This window comes from Macrotis lagotis, chromosome 6 (genome assembly GCF_037893015.1).
Source record: "Macrotis lagotis isolate mMagLag1 chromosome 6, bilby.v1.9.chrom.fasta, whole genome shotgun sequence".
Taxonomy (NCBI): Eukaryota; Metazoa; Chordata; class Mammalia; order Peramelemorphia; family Peramelidae; genus Macrotis; species Macrotis lagotis.
The window spans coordinates 181,289,708-181,309,224 of record NC_133663.1 but is presented as its reverse complement, the minus strand read 5'-3'; the positions used below and the strand labels follow the sequence as shown (position 1 = coordinate 181,309,224).

General features: G+C 34.1%; 1 protein-coding gene across 1 annotated transcript in view; it reads right to left on the bottom strand.

Annotated features, from left to right (window-relative positions):
* The window catches only part of LOC141491273 (ATP-dependent (S)-NAD(P)H-hydrate dehydratase-like), a 57,468-nt gene extending 40,179 nt beyond the window's left edge, over nt 1–17,289 (bottom strand). The window contains exons 1-3 of the mRNA XM_074192033.1: nt 16,620–17,289; nt 12,846–12,891; nt 10,978–11,066 (exon numbers count right to left, since the gene is read on the bottom strand). Coding sequence (XP_074048134.1) covers nt 10,978–11,066; nt 12,846–12,891; nt 16,620–16,723 — 239 coding nt within the window. The 5' untranslated portion in view covers nt 16,724–17,289. The remainder of the gene's footprint in view (nt 1–10,977; nt 11,067–12,845; nt 12,892–16,619) is intronic.
* Between the last annotated feature and the right edge of the window lie 2,228 nt (nt 17,290–19,517).

Here is a 19,517-nt window from a genome sequence, read left to right as displayed (position 1 = left end):
CAGATACAGCTGAAACAACTAAGCAAAAATAATCATTTAACTTAGAAATTTAATTCTATTTATATTAAAATGGCCAAATAAATTCATATGAAATCATCAGTTTATTTTAATTTTCAGTTGCAAATTCTTTTCCTTCCTCCACACTACCTCCTAAGATGTTAAGAATGCGAGACCCCATCATGCAAATGAAGTCATTCTGCATCTGCTAATAAAAACACCCATCAACTTCACATCTCATTCCTGAAGAGTATCAAAGCCACAAAACAACACCAATCAGTCCCTTTTTTGAATTTTCTCTTCTTGGGTGGCTTACAGTTATATAAGCAGCAACTTTAGCAAAACTCTTGCTCTCTATCATTGGCCCTGCTGCATCCAAGACCTAGAGAGAGCCAGGAAAATTGTTTCTAACTCTAAGGGCATGTCCTGTCTTAAGGTTAAGTCAGCAACATCGGTTTTAAAAGGCAACACATTCAGTCTTCTTATCTATCATGCTACAAATTGTGTTCAAAACTTTTGTTGGCATTTTATCTGCCTGTTGACCAGAAGCTATTCTCTATAAACAAACTAATTGATGACCATTTCAATTTGCTATGTCATGGCCACAACGAACAAGGTACCAATAACTATTAAGAATGATAATATCCAAGAATCATGTTTTTGCAGCCTTTGGTCTTCAGTCTGAGGCTAATATCAAACACTTTGAGCAAATGACCTTTTCCAAAATCTGTTCTTTTGTCAATACCAGTCTCAGAGGGTAGAGTGGATCGTATGTCAATCATTTTATAATTAAGGTTTAAGCTTGGGTCTGAAGTCTTATTCTTCACTACAAGCAGATCATTTTTCTGCTAGTGTACTCAAAAGCTTTATTAGGTATCTGATTTCCTATAGGTAAAGTTTAGTAAAGAATCTGAAGAAATACATGGGCACAAGCTTGTGGTATAACAGTAAAAAAGTCACGGGCTTGGGAAGGATGGAGCACTTGGACTGAAATCACAAAGATCTAAGTTCAAATCTGGCCTCAGACACTAACCAGGAGACCCTGGATAAGTCATTTAAGTTCAGTCTCCTCATCTATTAAATGATCTAAAAACCTCCCAGAATTGTTGTGAAGATCAAGTGTGATAATATTTGTAAAGCACAACAGCAAGCCCTACATAAATGTTAACCATTATTATTATTATCACTATTAAAGAAACATGGGTTTGAATCTTAGTTCTACCATTTATATATGTGACCATGGCCAAATTAATTTACTTCTCTGAACCTCAGTTTCTTCATTTGTATAATGGAACTATTAAATATTTAGGTCACTTATTTCACAAGGTTGTAGGGAAAAAAAAGTTTTTCAAATTGTAAAATACTATACAAATATGTCATTGCTATTATCACAAATGGTTTTTAAGATTATTGCCAGCCTATGATATGGCAGATGTTTCTGTCTATCAGCACAATATGTATTCTTGTAGAGTATATCAGCATTTAGCCCATTCTGAGGGAGCTGCTCCTCCATGTTGTACCTTTAAAACATTGGCTTCAGTCACTGGATCAAAGCATCTTAACATTTGGGGTTAGAATGAACCTTAGAAGTCATTTTAGTCCATTTCCCCCAGTTTTAGAGATGAGAAAACTGACGAGACTCAGAAAGGGAAAGGATATTTGCTCAGTCACCCAGGAAGCAAATAATAGAGCCAGTACATAGGTGTGTACTCTTAAGTTCATGGGGACTAGGGGAACAAAAGTAAACTATTCTACTCTCAAGATGCATATTATCCATGTATGAAATGCTAGAATCAGAATATTGCTGGTTTAGTTCACTCATAAGCCTAATTACAAAAGGGACCTCTAGACCACTGGATGTTACCATCTTCATTCACTACCACTAAGATTTCCAAATCACTGGGTCAGTGGATCCTAAGGAACAAGAGAGCTCCCATCCACCCTACAGATGACTCTTCCTAGACATGAGCTCTCCTTGCATTAGAATTTAGTGACTTTTTTGGGAGAATCAACTATCTCCCTTTCTATTTTGTATTAGCCTATTGCTAACTAATATGGTATATGTATTATAAAAAAGTGTAACATAATATTCTAATACAACAATTAGAAGATCTACACAAACCTTGGCAGTATTTTAAAACTTAAGACAGGAGCAGCTAGGTGTCGCGGTGGATAGAACACTGGCCCTGGAGTCAGGAGTACCTGAGTTCAAATCTGGCCTCAGACACTTAATAATTACCTAGCTGTGAGCCTTGGGCAAGCCACTTAACCCCATTTGCCTTGCAAAAAACCTAAAAAATAAATAAATAAAAGCAAATCTTAAAAATTGATTTTACATGTAATTGAGAAAAAATAAAATATTAAATTAAAAAAAGAAATAGAAAAAAGTCATCAAGTAGTAAGTTCTGGTTGTTGTTGTTATTTATTATTATACAAAGAATGAATGAGAAGCATCTTGGTATTTATTAAGCCATAGAGAGGTAAACCTTTATTTGCTACAACCTTAGTGAGTTTTTGATTGAAATGTTCTGTTTACTTAATAATTACCTAGCTGTGTGGCCTTGGGCAAGCTACTTAACCCCATTTGCCTTGCAAAAAAAAATATTCTGTTTAAAACCTAAAAAATGAGTCATTTTAAGAAACTATTTCTTTCATATGTAGATATTTTAGCTGATGAAAGGGGACAGAAAAAGTAAATTTTTGTAGGGAACACTAATAAAATCAGCCTCAGAAAAAATATTGTCTCTCATATAAAAATGCTTTTGGAGAGACAGACTGTTCTGAGAACATGAGAGAAAAATGCCTCTGAAATAACTACACTAAGAAGACCTATTTAAAGAAAAAGTACAAACTCAGTTGAAAAAGTATTATGATTCATCAGCCAATTTATAAGACTTCAGAGTTTCTAGGTTATAATTGAGAGATTAATAATCAAATAACTATTTGAGTACTTTGGAAGATTTGTATGAGAACCGATGGGGTTTCATATGATAAAAAGTTATAGTTAATGAGTTTTACATTATTAAAGAGATGGGTTATTCCTGATGAGATGGCATTTGACGCATTTAAAAAAATAAGAGATTGAGCTCAAAAACAACATCTTACACTACATAACACAATAAATTCAAAATGGATATATGACCTGAATATTAAAAATTATATTAATATGAAATCTCAGAAGTCAAATAAATTATGTACCTTTTATAGCCATGGGTATTAAAAGCTTCTGGGAAAACACAATACAGTATCTTCTCAATGGGAGAAAGTATGGGAAAGCAGGGAATGAGAGAGTTTAGACCTTAAAACTTTTTTAAAAAACAAATCTTAAAAATTTATTTTTACATGTAACTGAGGAAAAAATAAAATTTTAATTAAAAAAAGTAAATAGCAAAAAAAATCATCAAATAGCAAAAAACAAAAACATCTTTCTATCTTATTTTGAAGATAAGGATTTAGCAACCAAAAACATAAAAACAACTTACAATACAATGCAAATGAAATTAAAGGTTTTTTTTACAAACATGCTTCTATGGTGAGAAGGAAAGTCATCAACTGGAAGAAAAATCATTGAATCAACTATTTTTTTATGCCTGGTCACATGATTTATTAAAACAGTAAGCTAACTATGAGAGTGGTAGCATAGCAGAAAAAAAAAGACTATAAGAAATCTTTGAATAGCAAAAGTGTAAAGAAACTTCTTAGCCTGACCAAACTCTTTTTCCCTATACTGTCTCTAATCAGGCAGATGTTCCAGAGTTTGGACCTATCTCCTGATGGCCTTGCTATCCCGGGCAGGGAGGGAGAGCAGCTGTCACTCTGTTTTTCCCACAATTTTTTAAGTTTTTTTGAGTTTTACAATTTTTCTCCTAATCTTGCTTTCCTCCCCCTGCCCCCCGCCCTACAGAAGGCAGTCTGTTAGTCTTTACATTGTTTCCATGGTATACATTGATCTAAGTTGAATGTGATGAGAGAGAAATCATATCCTTAAGAAAAATAAAGTATAAGAGATAGCAAAATTACATAATAAAACATTGTCGTTCCCCCCCCCCCCCCCCCCCCCCCCCCGCTAAATTAAAGGTAATAGTCTTTGGTCTTTGTTTCAACTCCACAATTCTTCCTCTGGATATAGATAGCCTTCTCCATTGGAGATAGCCCAAAATTGTCCCTAATTGTTGCACTGATAGAATAAGCAAATCTATCAAGGTTGATCATCACCCCCATGCTGCTGTTAGGTGTACAATGTTTTCTGGTTCTGCTCATCTCGCTCAGCATCAACTCATGCAAATCCCTCCAGGATTCCCTGAATTTCTATCCCTCCTGATTTCTGATAGAAAATTAGTGTTCCATGACATATATATATATGCCAGTTTGTTAAGCCATTGTTAAGCCATTCCCCAGTTGAAGGGGAATTTCCAATTCTTTGCCACCACAAAAAGGGCTGCTATGAATATTTTTGTACAAGTGATATTTTCACCCTTTTCATAATCTCTTCAGGTATAGACCCAGTAGTGGTATTGCTGGATCAAAGGGTATGCACATTTTTGTTGCCCTCTGGGCATATGAATCAACTATTTTTGATAACGAAAAAATATCCCAGTTATCAAATAACAGGTCAAAGGAAATGAACCAACAGTTATCAAAAAGAATTACAAACCCAATTAACAATAATACATAAAATGTTCATAACCACTAATAAAAGAAACAGAAGTCAAAATAAACCATCACGTCTAGGTAAATGGCAAAGCTATAACAAGAGTTAAAAATATCATGCTAATCATTGTTGATGGAGCTGTGAATTAGTACAACTACACACTGAAAAGCAATTTATAATTATGCAAATAAAGTGACTAAAATATTTATATCTTTAATTCAGAGAGGTGTGCACCCCATAGAGGCCAATGATTAAAAAAATAATTCCCATATATAAGCAAAATATTTATAGTATTTATATTTATATATTTATAGTAGCACTTTTGTGGTAGCAAAGAACTGGAAACAAAATACTTAGATGCCCATTGATAAGGGAAGGGCTAAATAAGCTGGGGCATTTAGGTGGCACAATGGATAAAGGGCAAGGGTTTAGAGTCAGTAAAATTTATCTTCATGAGCTCAAATCTAGCCTTATACACTTACCAGTTGTGTGATCCTTGGTAAAACACTTGACCCTATTTACTTCAGTTCCTCATCTGTAAATTAAGCTAAAAAGGAAACGGCAAACTGCTTCTGTATCTTTGCCAGGAAAACCCTAAATGGAGTCTTGAAGAATCCAACACAACTAAAACGACTTAACAAAACAAACTGTGGTACATACAAGTAATAGTACAATATTGTGCTGTAAGAAATGACAAATATGACGAATATAGAAACTTACATGAAATAAAACAGAATGAAGTAAACAGAGCCACGAAAATTATCTCCACATGACTACAATGTAAATGAAATGAAAAAATAAAACAACTAAAATGAATATTGCAAAATTAGAAAGAATGTAGCCAAAAAGATGTGAGATGATAACTCCCATTTTCTTTTGCAGAGTGCAGAAGTCCATAGGTATGGAACATTGAATAAATTTTCAACTTTTTGGCATATTGACTGGTTTTTTACTGATTCTTTTTTTCTCTTCTTCCTCTTTTTATTTAAAAATATTCTGTATTAATTATGATAAATCAGGGAGGAAAAGAAAGGGATATGGGGAAAATTTAAGTGACATCTATAAACTGAACAAAGGGAAATCTCTCAGGAGTGCTTCTGTTGACCTAAATAGCTTAAAAAGAGAGGAAAGAGTCTGGCAGAAAATAGATTTAGATCAAGATCTCATACCATATGCCAAAATAAGCTTTAAATGGATACATAATCTAAACATGAAAAATCATCTCATAAACTAGAGAAGAAAAAAATACTTTTAACAACTTTGCATACGAGAAGAATTCGTGATTAGTAAAGGGATAGAAGAGATTAAAGAAAATAAAATGGTCAATTTGTATGAATAAAACTGAAAAATTTTTGTATAAAATTGATACTGTTAAAATAAGAATAACAATTAAATGGGCAAATGCCTCTGCAGCAAAAAATATTTGTAGCAGGTTTTTTGGTTGTAGCAAAGAACTATAAACTAAAAGGGTACTTATTTCATGGGGAATAACTGAACAAATTATGGCATGTGAATATAATGGAAAATTATTGCACCTAAAGGAACAAAAGGGTTGTTATCTGGAAAACACAGGAATACTTTTATGAACTGATACAAAGTAAAGAAAACAGAATCAGAATAAAAACACACTGGAGGGGCTTAAAATCTCTGATTTTAATGATGACTAACTCCAAAGGACAGAAGAATAAGCATTCTAGCTAGCCACATTCTAAGTGGCTAAATAAAACAAACGTTTCTGGAAGAGAAAATGTGTAGACTTTTTTTTGCTTGCTTATGCTTATTTGTTTCAAAGGTTGTCCATTTTTTCCCCATTTTAATTTGATGTGAGGGATTTAAGAAAAAAATAGTAATGTTGAAAAGAAAATAGAATCATTAAAGCATCCTTAAAATTCACAGAAAAGAAATGAAAATTCAAAGGGAAACAAACCAAGCAAAACAGTTTCTAAAGTACCATGTTGAATTTATTATATGTATTTTAAAAAATCATGCTTTTGAAAGAGCTTTCCATTTGACCAATTGAGGTTTTGAGAGAATTAATTTTTTTGCATTTGCTCATTTGAGGATCTGAGAGAATTGTTCTCATTTTGTAATTGTCCAATCCTACTTTCTAAGGTTTTGTTTTCTTGTTGCAAGGTATTAATTGTCTCCCCCAAATTTTCCAGTTGAATTTTAAACTCCTTATTTCTTCAAGGAAGTCTTTCTGTGCTGGAGACCAGATTGTATTCTCCTCAGAGGTTCCAGGTCTCTCTGGGTTGGGGTCTTTCCCTTCCAGGAATTTTTCTATGGATCCACCTTTCCACTGACCCTTCTTCATTATTCTAAGACCTTGAGTTGGGTGGGGCTGGTTCACCTGGGCTTGGGATCTCTAAAGGCTTTATTGAGTGCAGTTTCTCGGCTGGCCAGTAGGAGGTGCTGGTTGCCCTCTCTGGGGTGTCTGTGACCTTGGTTGAGAGGCCTTCTCCCTTTGCTTGAGGGAGGGAATTGGAGCTATTGAATTCTTTTGCCTTCAATCAATGGTGGGCTTTACCCTGGCCTGAGGTGATTCCTCAGCTGGGCTGGTTCTTTGGCTCACACACCGGGGCCTGAGGCAGAAATAATTTGCATTTGTTTGGGAGGAGGCCTCTGTGCAATGGAGGCGTGGGCTCAGAGTTTCTCAGACCTGAGGAGCCCAGGGATGGTGTCTGCAGTTCTCCTGCACCAGACCTCTCCCCGTAGCCCCTTCCCCAAGCTCCAGGGGGACAGCCCCAACACCAGCGCCTCTGCTTCCTCGCGGACCCAAGCCCCCTTCGTCCAGCCCCAACGCTGATCCAGCAGGTCCGGCTCTCGGGCCCTCAGACTCCCGGTTCCAATTCAGCTGTTGGTCTGGCTGATCTTCCCTGGGAGCTCAGACTCACCTGCTGGTACTCAGCCAAGGCTGCTGCGGGAGACAAATCCTGAGGTAGATTTTCCTCTCCTGGCTTTTCTTTCTGGGTTTCCTGGTTCGGATTTCTTTTAAGAGGTTTGTTTCATGTGATAGATGGGGAAGAGATCAGGAGACTTTAGAACTGTGCCTGTCTTCTCTCCGCCATCTTGGCCGGAAGTCTGGAAACAAAGTAAAGACTGATGGAGTGCTATCTGCGGGGTGGGGGTGGGGGAGGGAAGCAAGATTGGGGGAAAACTGTAAAACTCAAATAATATCTTTAATAAAAATTTTTTAAAAATCATGCTGCAGGTAACAAATTTAGAATTTCACATACAATCTTTATTATGTGAAAATCATTTCTTTCTTTTTGTTTTTGTCTGGCAATGGGGTTAAGTGACTTGCCCAAGTTCACACAGGTAATTATTAAGTGTCTGAGGCTGAATTTGAACTCAGGTCTTTCTGACTCCAGGGCCAGTGTTCTATCCATTGTGACATCTAGCTGCTCCTGAAAATCATTTCTTGAAGGGGCCTATTAAATTAAGACTAAAAATAACAAATTTCCTTTGAAAACAAGTTCTGTATCTGATATTTTTTCAGAGAACACAGACACACACAGACATACATACAGAGATAATTTTCTCAGCATTCTGCCAAGGATGGATGGATACTTAAAAAATCTTCAGTGGTCTGAGAGGAGAAGAGAGAAGCTTCAAGATTAGAAAGGGAGCAGTTATCAAACAAGGAATTTTGCCTAGCAAGTGATTCATGGAGACTAAAATGTCCTAAGGAGGTCTATAGTCTAGTCATAAATTGTCCCAGACAAATGGCTTTCCTAAAAGTGGGCTTCATTACTACGTTTCTGTATATGTCCAATTCTTCCCAGTAGAGTGTGACCCAAATTATGGCTGGACTATTAATATGTTGATTATTCTTGCTCTAGCCTTCTATTGAGTGAATGTTGAGATTAGTCTTGTCTTTGTTTTCTCCTTTAGTGTTTCTTTCATATTTGAGTCATTGGTATTATTGTGATATTGAATCAATGGGAAGCACCTAGATGGGGCTCAAGAGTGAAAGCTGCATTTAAGGAGACTATATTTCCCCTTTTGTTGCCAAGCTGTTTCAGTTGAGTTCAATTCTTCATGATCCATTCTTTGCAAAAATATGGAGTAGTTTGCCATTTCTTCTCCAGATCATTTTACAAATGAGGAAAATCTGGCAAATAGGATTAAAATAGGATTAAAGGTAATGTAGCTATTAAGTTTTGAACTCAGGTCTTCTCAATTCCAGGCCCTATCCACTGTGCCACCACTGAACCACCTAGCTGGACCCATCAAATATTGTGTATATATAAAGTAAATTCCTAATTTTTAAATCACAGGATAGATTTCTTTTCACCACAAATTTTTCTTTAACTACATGTTCTCTAACTTTTTTAAAGGTGTCACTGACATTCCCAGTTCTAACTTTGTGACCAAATATAACATGTAAGTTTCTAGCTTTCCCACCTCAAATAACATTGGCCTTATAATGAAATGTCTTCTGATCTTCTGGAGAGGTGGTTACCTCTCATTACTTATGTTTAATAAATGTTATTTCACCACAAGTTGTCCATCACATACAGACATGATGATGAGGTATGAGTCAGGGAAAACAAGTTAATTTTGTCCAAAGGAAAAAATTAAGTAGAAGAATTAATAGTGAAAAGCTAAAGCACCTGGTTCCCAATTTCTGCAAACCACAGGTTAGATCCAAAAGTTATATTCATCTATGTACTATTTGCTATATTTCTAGTCTGAGCAATAAAGGACCGATTAGTCAAGCATCATCCTGAGATGGTAATGGACCAATTTTGACATGAATAGCTTCCAGAATCCCATTTCCTGCATTCTAAAAACAAAGGCAATCCCAAATCTTGATGATTACAAAATATATTTACCTGTTTTAGAATTTAAAATAAAATTATAATGACTAAGAATAGTCCTAGAATTTGTACTTTACCAATAAGCTGCTTTGTTGTTCTAAAAATATTCTTAAGTTCAAGTCAATTTATTAATACCTACTGTGTCCAAAGCATTATGCTAATTCATGGTGATGCTAAGTCCCAATCATCAGGAAGCTTACATTCTATTGAGATGTAAAACATATCTATCTCCCCAGGAAGAGGGTAGGTAAGTTCATGGGTAGGGGCTAGAAGGTGCTCTACCCTACCCCTATATAAACAATATCTATATCTATATATTACATATAAATGTAGTAAATAACTGAGTTATTCCAAAGTTCAGCAGAAGTGAGCATTCCAGGGGTTGACTAGGTTTTAAATTCATTAAATTAACAGTTCACCTCTATCTTCCCTTCTCTTATTTTTTTCCTCTACTTTCTGAGGTGCATGAGAAGCAAAAGACCAAAAAAAAAAAAAAAAAAAAAGGCTATGGAGCTGGCCATGGTGCTAGGAAGATCTATGAACCTTAGTAAGTCACTTAATATTTCAGTGCTCTTGGCAACTCTCTAATATTTTAAGTTTCAGGGAAGGCACAGTCTTCAACTTGTAGAGAGCTATTCATGCCAATGAAGTCACAGGAATATAGGCTGGACTTATCTCTTAGTGACATGGCAGAAGCTGGGAAACAAACAATGAAAAAGTATTCATAAACTAATTTTTCCTTCCATAGTCTAGTTAAGGTGACATACTCTGGATTTCCAGGACCACAAAGAACACTGATAAACTACTCAAAGTTTAAATGTGAGCAATAAAGAAGCAGGTACTATGGTAGTTGGATAGAATTTAAGCTTGTCAGTGGTGGTGTCAGTACCATATTCAACATATTAAATGTTGTCATTCTTATGGAATTACCACATTCTATAAGAAACAATAGGTTATTGATCCACCTGTGTTACTTAAATCAAATGAGATAACATATGTAACAGTTCTTTCCAACCTTCAACCATTATTCAAATGGTAGTTCTGGTGTCTGGTATTTTGTTTCCTCTAAAGTTAAGATGGTAAGCTCTTAGAGGATAAAAATAACATCTGATTTTCATTCTGTTTGTCTAGTTTGTCGTTGTTCTGGTGTGTCCAACTCTTCATGACCCCAGTTGAGGTTTTCATGACAAAGATACTAGAGTGGTTTTCCATTTCCTTCTCTAGTTCATTTTACAGATGAAACCGAGGCTAACAGGGTTAAGGAACTTGTCTCTGGTCACACAGCTAGTGTCTGAAGCCAGATTTGAACTCAGGAAACTTGGTCTAGTACTCTATCTTGGTGCCTCCTAGTTGTTCCCTACCTGCTTATTTTCTCACATCTTCCCATAACAATTGGTACAGTAACTTACATCATACAATAATTATTTTTTAATTTATTAATGAGAAAAAATTTCCTAAAATTCAAAGGAAAAGTTTCTTTAAGTGAATCCAAACAGAAATACTTACAGAACAGGATGAACAATCAACTCTGGACTATATGCCTTAATCACAGGAGCTGCATCTTTGGTACAGAATACATGGGACAGATCAGCACCCTGGAAATAATTAGAAGAAGATAAACATTCTAATAAGACAGTGTGGATCTGGATCTGGAGTCAGGAGGATTTATGTTCAAATCCTGAACCAAATACAACTGGATTTTTGACTCAAGAAAGTCATTTGTTCTGTCTACCTCAGTTTCCTCATCTGTAAAGTAAGAATAATAATAGCACCCCATCTCAGGGTTAATGGAAATAGAAAATGTGATATTTGTAAAGTGCTATACAAACCTTAAAGGGCTTTTTAAATGCTAAAAATGTAAAGTGAAAGAACAAAAGCAAAAATTTGAGGGCTGTGCAATTACAAACCAAGAAACTTGACTTTGAAGAATAGTTAATACACCTCTATCTCCTCTCTTTGTAGAGAGGTGTGACAATTATATTTATGGAATAAGGCATACTTTGTCAGATTCAGTTGAAATATTTTTTCTTTGTTAGTTGTTTCCCTCTTTTCCCGCTTCTAACATTTATTCCACCAGGGTAGAGTAATTTAACCCGAAGTCTGTGAATTTGGTTATTTTTCATATTTTTATAATCATGTTTCAACGTAAACTGATTTCTTTAGCGATCCCTTTTATTTTATTCTTTTAAAAATATTTTATGCATCTAAAAGCATTTTTCTGTAAATGGATCCATAGCACAAAAAAATGTTTAACAGCTCCTGCAATAAGGTATTCCACAAGGACCAAAAATAGTGTTACTGTAGCTTTAATAGTCAAATGGAATATTGAGAAAAGGGTAATAAGTTATAGTTGAAACCATCATTCCTCTTTATAGAGTATTTTACAATACTTCTCCCAATGGCACCAGGAAAAGTGTTTTTAACTTTAATCCATTAGAAAATCAGAGATAAATTCTGAAAAAGGCAGAAAGAAGCAGAGAAGATGCTTTTTTCTTGTGGGAACTGACAATTTAATATATGAATAAAAAAATTCTATGTGCACAATTAGTAGTAGTTGTACTATTAATAGTACAACCTGGAGAGATTATTACTGAGATGGCTAAATAGAATGAAAAAGACTTTCAAATTCATTCTCTTGGGAAATAAATTAACTTAATATTGATGAGAAATAATAAAGGAAATTCTTAAGAGACTAATGAGTATGGTGAGTGAGCTGAATGTTTCTAAAAGTGGAGAAGTTATTTCCTGAAATTGTGAGGATTTGAGGTGACTGATTGGCTGAAATCTTTCATGCAACCAAACTACTGTAAATAATTTTGTCTTTCTTATTACTGATTAATTAATAAATACTATATTCAATAACTTTAATTTTTTTAAATCATAGAAGATTAAGGGATCTATTATATAGAGAAGAAATAATAACATGTATTAGGAAAGAAGATTTCTCTAGTTTATTCAAAAAATAATGTTTAATAAACTTGGGAGAAGGCTTCATGAAAAAGATTGCAAGTATATTAATAAGACAGTATCAAAACACACCCCTATATTGTTCATAATCTTAGGATAAAAAAGATTACATATGGAATCAAGGAGAGACCAATAATTGAAGAGTGGTCCACTCTTTTACACATGCTACACCCCCCTCCTAAAAATTCTTTGTTATAAGCAATAACCCTCTAGATAGGGGAAGGATATACATGGAAATTGATATAAAACAAAAAGATAACAAGAAGTTTACAAAATAATTTTACCAACTGAAAACACATCAAACAAAACTAATGTTCAGTACTCCATCAAAAAACAAATGCTTTATTCAGATTTCTTCATTCAAATTCTTATATAGACATGCAGTTAAGAAATTTAAATAAACATACCACTTTGAGGGCCGAAATTGCTGCAAAGTATGGAGCTCCTGTGTACCTAAAAAAAAAAAGATATTAAATGTTTAAACTCAGAAATCTTATAAGATTCCTCAGGCATCTCCAAAATTCATTTAGGCATACTAGAGACCATATGAAATGCAAAATTAAATCAATTAGCAAAAACCTCCACTTAAGGCTCATCCATAAAAATATAAGTATAAACAAAAAAGTCTTAATACCAAATATATGAGGAACAACAACTTCGATTCACTTTTCTTTATGCTATTAGCTTATCTAAAATTTGCATAAATTATACCATATCTACCAGGATAGATCAAATGATATATTTTCAAATCTTAAATCACTGTATAAATGTCACTTAGTAGGTGGTACAGTGGATAGTGTATCCAATCTAGAAGCAGGAAGACGACTTATCTGGGTTCAGACCCTGAGCAAATGACTTAACCTTCTTGCCTCAGTTTCCTCATCTATAAAATGAGCTGTAGAAAGAAATGGCAAACCATTCCTTTATGTTTAACAAGGAAACAAGCAAAGTCAGACACAACTGAAAATTAGCAACATGAATGTCAATTATTATCAAAATGTTCTCATGAAGTTAGTTAACAGTCAAAATTTTTCATAATTCTATGTTCTTCTGCCTAATTGAAAAATTCAAGGTTATTTGAAAATTCTGTGTTAAGATAGTGATCAAGGGGCAGCTAGGTGGTGCAATAAATAGAACACCAACCCTAGAGTCAGGAGGACCTGAGTTCAAATGCAACCTCAGATACTTAATAATTAATTACCTAGCTGTGTGACCTTGAGCAAGTCACTTTATCCCCATTGCCTTGCAAAAAAAATAAAAAAGATAGTGATCAAATGTTTGATTTATTAAAAATTTTGAGAAAGGAAAAGGTATGACCCCCTTGATTTGTGATTTCATTAGCTCAAGGAACTCATGGTACAGAAATTCCCTCAATGCAGAGATACAACTACTCTGTAATGTACAGTCTTAGAAAGTTCCTGAAACAGTGTCAAAATAAGTAATTTGTCCCTGGTCTCAGAAACTAAAATATGTCTGAAGAAGAACCTATATCTTTCACCCTCTAAAACTGCTCATCTCTCTATTATATTATGCTATTTTTCAATAAGGCAATTAAAAGACTTACTTGGATCATTTTAAAATTTCAATCATACTATATTTAAACTAAGAATGTTTTTCTGTGATCTTTCATTCAATAGATATTTCCTCAGTGTCTATTAAATATACAAGTAAGCAGTTACTCACCAGTAACAGACACAGACAGACACAGAGACACAGACACACACACACACACACACACGCTGAGTTTCCAAAATAGTCAATGACCAAATTCACAAAAATAGTGATCAAAGTATAGAACTAAATGTAGTTTATTCAGAACAAACACTGAAAAAATAGCTTCCATTTTATTAAGGTTATTAATGTGTAGGCCTCTTGAGAGTTTCAGTGAAACTTGTACAATAAAAATAGCATTGTAAAAAGAAACTGAAGCTTTCAAGGGATCAATGATAACAAAAGCATGCTATGCATGATAGACTAAGTATAATGATATCTTTTAAAATATATGTATATATATATATATATATACATATATATATGTGTGTGTATGTGTATGTTCAGTGTAGAAATTTACCTTACTTGTCTATTCATTTTTGTTACAAAGACTTTTTTTCCCCTTTGTTTTTGATGGCAGAGAGATAGTAGTGAGAGGGAGATAAATTTGATTTTGTCAATTGGAAAAAATAAAATTTAATAAAAAAAAAACCTCTAAGAAAAAGTGGCATTCAAAAGGTAGAGAGAGTATACTCTAAATGGAGCATGAGAGGTCTCCTTTATGGGATATATAAAGAACTGATTCATATTTATAAAAATTAGAACTATTCTTCAATTGAAAAATGGTCAAAGTATATGAAAATCCAGGCTATCAATAACCATATGAAAAAATGCCTTAGATCATTACCGATAAAAAAAATTTCAATTAAAACAACTCTAAGGTACAAACATACTCATCAGATTGACAAAGTTGACAATAATGGAAAATGATAAATGCTAGAGGGTTGTGAGAAAACAGATACATTAATGCATTATTTGTTGGACCTGTGAACTACTGGAAAGCATTTGGAACTATGCCCCCCAAATTGTTAAACTGTGCATATCCTTTGATTCAGTGATATTAACACTAGGTCTATAACCTAGAGGCCAAAGAAAAATGGAAAGAGTCCCTGTGACTAATAATATACTAACTGTTTTGGTATGGCAAAGACTTGGAAATGGAAGTGGTCCCCTTCTACTGAAAAATAGCTATGCAATCATATTTAAATGTGTTAAAATACAATAGGCCTGGAAGAAATGATGAGGGAGTGCTTTCAGAGAAACTGATGATGACCAAAGTGAACAGAAGAAGCAGAATAACTTCAATAGTAACAATACTGTAGAGACTCATTTTGAATGAGTGAGGAAATTTGATCAACATAAGGACCAACCACAATTCCAGAGGACTTGTGATAAAACATGTAATCCACCTTGTAATAGAGAAGTGAGATACATACAGTGAAACATAATTTCTTTGGACATGGTCAATGCTACAATTTGTTTTGCTAAACCAGGCTGGGGAACCTTTGGCCCATAGGCTGCATTGATCCAGCACTGCCAAGGCAACTGAAAGCAGGGACTCAAAATTCAATAAATCTAGTAGCTTTTTGGGGTGAATTAATTAAACATTTGACCAAATATAGCCAAATAAATATCCAAATGGCTCTTGGCAACAAAAATGGTTCCCTAAACCATACATATTTCTAACAGGGGTTTTGTTCTTCTTTTCTAAAGTAGTAGAGGAAAAGATGAAAGTAGATTTTTGTTTGAAAATAAGTATTTTTTTTTAAAGTAGCATGGAAAGAAAAGATGATTTTCCCGTTAGTCTTTGGTGATCTTTTGGTGACAATGAAAACTGCTGGACTATTTTCAAGACTAAACTCACACGTCACATGAAAATTGACTATTTGGAAAGAAAAAACTAAGTTCAGTTCTTCCCAAGAACTCTTAAATGTCCTTAAAATGTTAGTTGTTGCTGATGCTGTTCAGTCATGTTTGACTCTTCAAGAACTTGTGGACCTCTGTCCATGGGTTTCCTTGGCAAACATACTGAAACAATTTGCCATTTCCTTCTAATAGTGGCAAAAAGAAGCAAAGTAACTTAACCAAAATCACACAGATGTTTGTGCCTGCTTATGAGCAGGCACTCCTACATATGACTCTTAACAAATTCATCAATTCATTATGGTGGAGCTGACAACAAATTTTTAAATAAAGACTGAAGACCTTAAAAAATCATCAATCTGAGAGTTAGAGGGATCCATAGGTCACCTAAGCTAGTGATGCCAAACTCAAAAAACCAGAAACTAATCCCTGGGGAATCATCTATTGACTTACAAAACCACAAATTAACATTATCTATGTTGTACTGTATTTTTTTTAATCTGATACTTCTGATCCATCCCAATCCCTGCACTACAAATAAGAAAAGGGAAGTGTATCAAAAAAAAAAAAAAAGGGGACTTGTCCAAGGTTATACAGAAAGTTAAAAGCATAAGGAAAACCAGGTCAATAATCCTGAACTGATCCCTAATCCAGTAATTCACTACACCATAGGTACCTCTCCATAACTAAGTATTTTAATAATATATTTGGAGATTAAAAATTATTACCACATGACCCTAAAAGTAATTTAAAACATTTCAACTTACTCTTGGCAGCCTCCAACTATGCCTATTCTTCCATCTTGACCTTTATGCTTTTTAGTAGTTAAAGAGGGTGTAACATTTCTCACCAGCTGAAAAATATTCTCCATGTTCTTTACTGAGTGTACTTCGTGTAGTGAAAATGATCTCTCTAAAACTAAAGGAAAAAATACATTATCATTACTACAGAAAGGTAATTTCTAATTTTAGTGTAGAGGGTGCGCAGACATATAAGAACAATCTCCATAAATAATCAAAAACTTTCAGAAAGTTATTTTAAAATTCTAACAGCTTTTAGATTATTAATATTTTCCTTAAAGTTTTTTCAACATATTGTTGTCATATTACAATGCTTGACACTTTTAACACAGACTTTAAAAATTCTGAGAATCCCCATATATTTATAGAAACAATTATTTTTCATGTAAAATTGAAGTATAGTTTTTGAAAACTTTACTTTCAGCCATTAGACATTTTGGGTGACAATTTGAAAAGAGCAGAAAATAGAAAAATCTGAAACTTCCCTCCCATATTCCCAAGCAGTCATCTTAAAAACAAAAAAACCTTGGAGGCAGAATACCCGAGTTCAAATTCAATATGTATCCCTGGGCAAGTCATTTAACCTGTTTGTCTCAGTTTTCCTCATCTGTAAAATGGGGATAATATTAGCTCTTGCCCCCCCCAGGATTGTTATAAGGATCAAGTGAAATAATTGTACAGTGTTTAACATAGAGTCTACTACGTAATAAACACTATAAAAATGCTAGATTATGATGATGCTGTCTTATTTACTCAACATTTCAAAGGGCATGCCAGCCATTTCAAATAAATACAAATAAATTTTATTAGTTATGTTTTACTGTTAAGCTAGGTATTCATTATACCCCATTTTGAAAAGCTTTTCCAAATATATTTCTAAAACTTGTTTAGATGCTAATTATTCTAAGTAGTAGAGAACAACTGCTGTGCCAAATATAGGGTATTCAATTTATTTTAATCTAATTTAAGTGGCATTTTAAAATCAGTTAACCCTTCTGAAACTTTCTTAATTGGTCTTGCTTGATAAATTTCCTGTTATAAAGTTCTTTGTAGTTGCACAGTCAAAAGACCTTGGCCACAAGTTCAGAGAGTGTCAGCTGGGAAACAGAGACATCACAAATTGAAGCTAAAAAAAGGAACTTTGCAAACATATGCCACATTTTCTTAGCTCTCTGCCAAAAACACTACGCACTACAATTAACTCATTTGCTGAAAAAATTAAAAGGAGTTTTCACAAGTTCAACTGAAGGCAGAAAGCTGGCAAAAGGCTTTCTTCTAGAAAAGGTTTATATTTTTAGACTCTCTTCCAAGTTTATTTCTTACTCACTTGATTTTTATAATCTAGAGATAATGTAATGCAGATAATAGCTACAAAAATGAGATAGAGCTACAATTTCAGAGACTATTGATGAAACATTAATTTAGCTATAATCATCCTGAACACCTTTATGAATTCAAATAAATTTAACATATGACTAATTTAGAAGAAAAAGTTTAAGAAAGAGCTAGACGTGTATAGTGGGGGGAGGGGGGGTCTCTCAAAACTCAGAAGATCTAGGGTCCAAATCCTACCTCTGAAATACTAATTATGTGCAAGTCATATAACCTCTTAAGAGTTATAGTCAATTCTCTAAGATTTCCAATTGCACAGAATGATCAATGGATATTATCCACCTAGATGCCAGAAGAAGGTCCCAACTTCCATTGGTAGAGGATATTTTCCTCAACTGAGTTCGCTATAAGAAAGAAATCACAGATTCATTCTGTTCCTCCCCATATCAGAAATGCCAGGTCACCTTTTAGCTTTCCCACACCCTCACAATACTCACAAAATGCAATTATTGTTTAAGTCTTCAGTTGACACCAATTCTGTCCCAATAATAAACAGAGTGAGTTAATTCCTCTTTCCATCCCCATAAGTCTTTCATTAAAAAAGATGGACCAAATGAATTAAGAAAAAACATTTCCCATCTAGTCCCCCTTTATTCCCTTATTTATAAGTCTGCCAAGTAAGCCATACAAGGAAACCTGAAATTATCAGTCTCTTGGAACCCAAGACTAGAGCTTTAAGTTTCCTACAATTTATCTAAATTTTATTCATAGGTCTTTTGAATTCTTCCTCCTTTCCCTGCTTTCCTGATTTTTCCACAAGTAGAACTAGCAAAAAAAAAAAATCTTTAAAGATTTTACTGTTTTCTGAATGGGTTTCCCCCCCTTTACATAATTAGATTTAGCTACAGTTCCAGAACTGCTGAATCCTGATTGTTTTCTTTTGTTAAAGAACAGAAAGCACCAAAAAATCCACAATTTCCAAAGCCACAGTTTTATAAACACAAGTTACAATTTACAGTTTTATATATCAAGGATCAGAATTTTGCCCGTTTCACCAAAGTACCTATAACAAAGAGGCAGAGAGCGAGACTTCAGTAATTTAGGAAATAAGTCTAAGGAGCCTGAGATTCGGGTTAAATGATTTGCCCAAGGTTATATAGCTCATACTGAAAAGGTAAGATCTGAGCTCATCCTCTGGACTTCAAAAACAGCATTTTATACACTGAACTAGAAGCATCAAAGATGAGACTTTTGAAAGCAGTTGCAAAATTCACTGGGAGTGACCCAAACCAAATCAAAATGAATTGAGAAATGTTTAACAAAATGAATTAAAATACAACATAATGTTAAATTGTAGTTTTCTAAGTCATTATGCAGACCACAGGGATGTTTCTATTTGAATTTGATACTACACTGGCTCTCATGGACTAAAAAGAAAAGTATATCTATGTGTGTGTATCTATCTACTTATCTATGAATATTCATTCTACATATATATGTATGTGTATAATCATATATCTGTGTATGAATGTA